Here is a 7,500-nt window from a genome sequence, read left to right as displayed (position 1 = left end):
CGCGACAGCAACTATATCATACACAGACAAGTGGTTTACTAATGATGCGATATTAGTGTGCAAAACCACATTGCCCTGTCATGTCCAATTTGTCAGTAAGCATGGCCCGAGCAACAGGAGCATCTATATTCCCTTCACAATAACCTAGATTTTGGGAGATGGATTGCTAAGTGGGGCGCAACACCAAGGTACCATCAGCTCCCAGGACTTAATAACCAGCGCTGTGCTGAACCCATATGCTGTGTTGGTGGAGCCCAAGGTGGCATTGAACCCAGAATCTTGTTGGTTCCAAAGACAACGTGCACTTCCGACTGAGCTGCCCGGGTACGTTTTTTTTAAGGTAAAGCCCTGCTTCATCATACAAGACTGTAGCACAGAAGTAGTGAAAACAGCAGATCTACAAGCACACAACGCCTCGCGGTGCGAGGCGTTGTGTGCTTGTAGATCGGCTGTTTTCACTAGTTTAAATAAATACACAATGAACGGTTTTGGACCAGGTTTCCACCCGACATCGACGATATGAGAGCGTAACATTGCAGTAAACGTTGCTTGACAGACAGACCGATAAACAGAGAAGGAGTCTTACCAGAGCTGGCCACTGTATGTGCTTGGCCTTGGTGCCCTGCAGGAGAGTTGCTCCTCCTCCTGCTCCTGCTCCCGCTCCCCTCTCTCTCTCTCTGTCCGTTGCCTCCTGCTTCTTCTTGGCCCAGACCAGCTGGTGCTCCAGGAGGAACAGCTGGAAGTCCTCGTAGACCTTCACCCACTCTCTCTTCTCCCACTCCTGGTCGTCGAACTCCACGTATACCTACATGGAGATAGATAAACACGGGTCAGACGCTCTGTAGACACAGCCATGGCGCACGCACGCACGCACGCACGCGAGCAGACGCACACATACTGTACACACACACACACATAGGCGAGTTTATTATAAACAAAACCCAACATTAGAATAGATAGAGGCAACTGTTGATAACGGCTGTGTTCTATTCAAAGTATAAACAACACCGGAGCACTGACATTTTCCAATAACTCACTAAGGCACAGGAAAACAGCATGTTACTGTGTGTGTGTGTGTGTGTGTGCGTGTGCGTGTGTGTGTGTGTGTGTGTGTTTGTTTGTGTGTGCGTGCGTGTGTGCGTTGTGAAAGTGAGTTATAGCCAAGCTAACTTTAATGCAGCACAACAATATAGGCTCCCCCACACACAGACCTAAAAGCATTCTTCTCGCAGACAGACACTCACTCACAGTGACAGGCTTGCACTGTGAGTGCAAGTCCCTCCCCCCCTCCCACACACACACACACACACAAACACAAACAAACACACACACACACAGAGAACAACGGTCAGATGCGTGCTAGCAGCAGCTGGCTTGCATTATGTAGCCCCGCACCTAAACAAACAAACAAACAGAAATATTCACTCCGAGACAACGGTTTCATCATCACATTCCGCAGTCTCTCGCTCCCCCCCCCCCCCCCTCCCTCCCTCAGTCAGTCATTCAGTCTGGTGTGTTTGTTTGGTTGTTGCATTTTTAGGGCAGTGCAGACGTGAAGGCCGGGTGCGAGTGCATGCCTGTGTGTCTGTTGTTGGGTGCAGGCGTGTGCATGTGCGTGTGCATGTATATGTGCACGCGTGTCTCCAGCTCTCAAAGTGAGCAGGTGATAAACAGTCCTAGCTATCAATGAACTGACAGCAACAGTACACATCCCTCTCTCACACTCTCACACACACACACACACACACACACACACACACACACACACACACACACACACACACACACACACACACACACACACACACACACACACACACACACACACACACACACACACACACACACACACACACACACACACACACACACACGTGTGTGTTCTCATTCCCGCTGCAGTGGCAGTGAAGACACGTGACCGACTGTCCTAGCTCTCCCTCTGTCTCTCTCTCCTCACCAATTATCTCCATCCTTCTTTTCTTTTGTTCTCATCTTTCTCTCTCTCTCTCTCTCGTGATCTCTCTCGCTCTCTGACCACCTCGCTCTCGCTCTACCTCTCCCCGTTACTCCTCCCCCCCCTCACTCTCTGACGCCGACCCCCCCCCCCCCCCACGTCACTCGCGATCCGCCCACACCCCTCCCCCTCCCTCTATGCCCTCCATAGGCAGAGAAAGAGAGAAAGAGAGAGATGGAAAAGCGCGGGATCAACGAGTGCATCTCTCCTCACTCAGCTTCTCTCTCACCCTCTCTCTCTCTCTTTCCCGTATACCTCCCCGATCACCTCCTCCTCCTCTTCCCACCACGGCCCACAATACACTGCTGCGCGACCACTCCGGGCCGGCAGCAGCACATCAAGGATGTATCTTCACACTCCCCGCTGTCACTTCATCCAGCACCGTCCTTTCATACATCTCCTTCTGTTTGTTTGTTTGTTTGTTTGTCAACTGCTTCCTTGCTGTAGTTCACATGCTCTTTCAGGTCTTTCCCACTGTCACAGGTTCTCCTACAGGCCTGTAGATCGGCTACTTTCGGCGTTCATTGTACAATGAAGTATATCGTTGCTGTCAGGCAGGAAACTCTTATCTCCATATTTTAACTTTTTGTGTTTTTTTGGTAAACACCCTATACTACTTGATCATGCCACGGCTTCACACAAAAGCATCAAAAGTAGCAGATCCACAAGTTCAAAAGTGACGCGAGGTGAATTTGAATCCTGAAAAGTAACGGTTTTGGATGAGGACGTTTCCCGACAGAAGTGATATACAGTACAGTAGGGTTTAGTGATTAATTTGACCACATTCCTCCATCAAGCCGGACTAGAGAGTATAGAGGTTATCAGTTACTAGAACAATCATGAGACAGAAGAGTCATATATTATCAGCATTATACTATCATCATCATGTAATGAAACATATTTACTAAACATGCTGGAAGGTTGTGCTTAGACAGTGTTGTGTGTCTGTCTCTCTTCTCTCTCTTGGTCTGTGTGCAATTACAACATTCGTTGCCTAAAGCGACAAAATAATATAACAACGAAGCAAGATTAACAACAATAAAAGATAATCACACCTTTCTGTCTCTCTCTCTCTCTTTGTCTCTGATGCGAATCGTTTACAACATAGCTGGTGTGACACACAGCTCTGGTGACAGTCAATAAGATGTTCTCATTAAAAAAATTAAAAGGGAGAGAGAGAGAGAGAGAGAGAGAGAGAGAGAGAGAGAGAGAGAGAGAGAGAGAGAGAGAGAGGGAGAGTGTGAGTTACTTTGTCACATGTTATTATGAAGGCAGTGTGACCCAGGGCGTGTTAGAATTAAGGCTGTTCAGATGTTGCTGCTGTTGTGTAGTGTTTGGTCTGTTTGGCAATCTGATTAGTACATGTAATTAATCCTGTTGTGCTTATGAACTGGAGTGGAGAGATGTGTGTGAGAGAGAGAGAGAGAGAGAGAGTGTGGGGGATTGAATGAGAGAACACAGTGAAATATTGAAATACTGTGTGTGTGTGTGTGTGTGTGTGTGTGTGTGTGTGTGTGTGTGTGTGTGTGTGTGTGTGTGTGTGTGTGTGTGTGTGTGTGTGTGTGTGTGTGTGTGTGCGTGCGTGCGTGCGTGCGTGCGTGCGTGAGTGCGTGCGTGCGCGTGCGGTGCCAGGCTGCCAGCCTAGAGGATTACTGGAACGCAGCGGGACGAGTAGGGATAGACCATGTCACAACCTGGCACCGACTGGCACACAAACACAGACGCATGCACGCACACATACTGTACAGGCGCGCGCTCACGCATATACACACGTGCACAAAAGCAGGCATGCAGATGTAAACGAGTGCTTGTGGGCCTTATGTAGCAACAATGTCTAGCAACAGGTTTGGTCAGTGTGTGTGTAGACGTTTTAGTCAACATTTGTTTCCACACTGCAGCTCAACTACTACATACTCCACCCTGTAACCCCAGACCTGCACGCACACGCGCACACACACACACACACACACACACACACACACACACACACACACACACACACACACACACACACACACACACACACACACACACACACACACACACACACACACACACACACACACACACACACACACAGACACATGAGCCGCCAAGCTGTCAGAGCACACGTACACATACGTTTATATATAGCCGTTTCTATTTCGAATTGCCAGCTTTAGTTATGAGGTCCCAACCCCTAAAACCAACTCTGGGCCAAGGTCAAATGCTGAGGTCAAATATTCAGCAGTATGTTGTTGCTGTTATTGTTGTCACCCGCAAACACAGATCAGTAGGTCAGCCATTTTTGAGCGGTGCTAACAACTCCTAAGTCTGGCTTGGTGTTATGTATGAGTGTCCGTACGAGCAGGGAACTCCATGTATGGATGTAACGTCACAGACAGAACGGCCCATACAAGGAGAAATGCACGTGTGTGGTGTAACATGTTTGATACGTTTATAGTGGGACATAAAACACAGCCCTATACTTTGTCCTAATATAGCGACAGCCAATCAGCTGATCATTTTTCCAAAAGTTTTCACTTCTTATGAATGATTGAAAGTGCTTAAACTCATCAACCCCAATCTCGGGGACGAATGAATGGGTCAAGAACTCAAGATGCACTCAGGCGTGAAGGCGCACAAACACCCTCACACACAGCTGCCAGCCGCTTTATCTTTATGAGATCTGGAGTTTCCTCTCTCTCTCTGGGGGTTGTTTGGACTGATGGCTGACAATGATAAGGAAGAAACAAGGGAGGAAGAGAGAGAGAGACCTGTGATTCCTGCTGTACCAGTTGTATTGACGACAGTGTGTGTGTGTGTGTGTGTGTGTGTGTGTGCGTGCGTGCGTGTGTGCGTGTGTGCGTGTGTGCGTGTGTGCGTGTGTGTGTGTGTGTGTGTGTGTGTGCGCCCCACAGCCGGGCAACCAATCCATTATTTTCTTAGCCATTGATCACCTTTGCCATTAATCGAATAATTTAGAAGTGTGTATTTTGTTCTGTTTTATACAAATCGACAACCAGAAAATAGCCGATCTATATAAAAAATGCTTTTGCTATGTAAATTGAGCAGATCTGCACAGAAGAGAATGGAGAATAAAGGCATGTTTTCATAGCAGTTCCGGAATTTTTCCTGCAAAAGAAATAATTATAATTAGCATAACTTGCCGGGAGTTTCGTTTTTTGGGTGTTTTCACATGCCCTCATCGGCAGCAAAAATGCTGGTCGCCGTAAAATACCTTGTTTTCACTAAACCATTGTGACGGCATGAAAACCAGTGTTGCCAGATTTTGCGAGAGAAATAAGCAACCAGGTTTACAAATATAAGCCCCAAAAAGTGATATTACACACGAGCACTTAAGCTCACAACAAATAAAACGCAACCAGCAACTATCAATATATACAAGCAACTTTACGGAAATAAAGCCCAGAGTCGATTATAATTAGCAGACATGGCAACACGGACTGAAAGACCTGCAAAAAACACTCTCCCCAGTTCGGATCAGTGCGGTGGCATCGGTGCCTGTCTCTTCTCTCTCTCACTCTGCTGACGCTACAAATGGATTTAACAAAATATTCTTCATGCTCAGCAACAACAACACATAAGGTTCAGAAATGCAATGTAATGCAACGTGTTGCACCTGTGGGCTTTAGATTAGCTGTGGACTCGCTCGCTGCTCAAAAAACTTTTAATCATCACACAACAACGATAAACTAATGATGCACCTTGTTGAGAAGAGCTTGTTTCTATCGGAACCTCTCCAGTCCCTCCGCAGATAGCGGAGAAAGAGGTTCCAAAAGGAGCTGCCGTTCGCGCAGCCAGCCATGGTCACAATGCGACTCTACTCATACTCTAGGCCTATAGCCTAAATAATTATATCCCTAATGCAAGGTGAAGCTGTATTTTATTTCTACTGTATATCCCATTCACATTCAGATCGTTTTCAATCCCAAATACAATGCTTTAACTGTTATTATTGGCTCCTTACGCACCTGCTTGTCAAAAAAACGTCAAAGATCACGGTATGCGTTTTCACTGATGGGAAATTTGTATTCTCACGGTACTTTCAGCAAAAATTACTAGGTATTTTGCCGTAACATTCCGGATGCCAAAACTTCCGGCACACAAAATAAGTGGCCGTTTTCACATGGCGTGAATTTCAAAATTGCCGTCATTTTTGAAAAAACTTCTAGAAGTTTGAGATAGCGTGAGTCATGTGTTGGCTGTCAACTTAATTCTCACACACACACACACACACACACACACACACACACACACACACACACACACACACACACACACACACACACACACACACAGTAAGAGCATTATATAAGAGTTTGTGTCCGTCATCTGTGTGTGTGTGTGTGTGTGTGTGTGTGTGTGTGTGTGTGTGTGTGTGTGTGTGTGTGTGTGTGTGTGTGTGTGTGTGTGTGTGCGCGTGTGTGTGTGGGCGTGCGTGTGTCCCTCTCTCTCTCTGTGACATAAGACTGCATTTATATTCTGCAGCTCCCTTTGTATAGTCGTACATCTGCAATATAGATCCACAACGAGTATACTGACATTTAAGCTAATACTGACAGAGTAAAGAAACGAGGCATCAACACACGCACAAATAAAGCCATTCTAGGAGCCAGGGAGACACACGGAGACAGTGGGGTCATTTGTAGTAGTACAGGGGATTGGGAAATGAACGACTCCAAATAAAGAGTGTAAAACTAATAAGGCCCCCTGCTGATGAACATGTGAGAGGCTCTGTAATGATATTCTCCGTTATTCTAAGTGAGACACTCTGCCTTCTGTCAACATGGGGGACATGAGCGGAATGTATAGCAGGAACTACATTAATAATCCTGATGCACGCACGCACGCACGCACGCACGCACACACGCACACACGCACACACACACACACACACACACACACAGCAGAGCTGATACTGTATTCATAGCATCATTCGCCTTCTCTCTCTCTCTTGCTCTCTCTCGCACACACACACAGAGCGATAAGGATGGGAAACTCAGTGTCTGGTGAGTCTGTTGCTATAGCAACCGGAGGCAGCACTGAGCATGGACGGTGGACACACAAGACACACACTCACACACACACACACACATGCGCGAACACGCACGCATGCTCACATACAGCTAGCATTATTCTTTCTTCTCTTTCAATCACTCTCCCTCGCATGAACACACACACACACACACACACACACACACACACAGACTCAATATCACTAAGCCTCTAGGATGCCACAGCTACAGTGACCAGATATAGTACAGGCACACAGCAAAATATGTCATGTTAATTTAACTCGGAAGACATTGACTCACTTAAAACCACTTAAACTCTATACTTATTCGAGTCCCCCAGGGCTCTATACTTTGTCCGCTAGTAATTCCCTCTACACTGAATGTCTTCGCCAGCCAATTTACTCAGCTCAAGCTCACATGTTGTGTTGCAAAACATCCATACCTCCGTGAGAAAATATATATCCAAAT

The 7,500-nt window shown here is 46.7% G+C and overlaps 1 protein-coding gene across 4 annotated transcripts in view; it reads right to left on the bottom strand.

Annotated features, from left to right (window-relative positions):
* Positions 1-7,500, bottom strand: part of jmjd1cb (jumonji domain containing 1Cb) — a 181,239-nt gene that overhangs the window by 109,427 nt on the left and 64,312 nt on the right. For all 4 annotated transcript variants that reach the window (XM_080748284.1, XM_080748286.1, XM_080748285.1 and 1 more), the window contains exon 2: positions 587-805. In XM_080748284.1, the coding sequence (XP_080604410.1) occupies positions 587-805 (219 nt within the window). The remainder of the gene's footprint in view (positions 1-586; positions 806-7,500) is intronic.

Source organism: Nannobrachium achirus, assembly GCF_963921795.1.
Source record: "Nannobrachium achirus genome assembly, chromosome: 18".
NCBI classification, from domain to species: domain Eukaryota; kingdom Metazoa; phylum Chordata; class Actinopteri; order Myctophiformes; family Myctophidae; genus Nannobrachium; species Nannobrachium achirus.
This window is presented reverse-complemented; position numbering and strand designations above follow the sequence as displayed.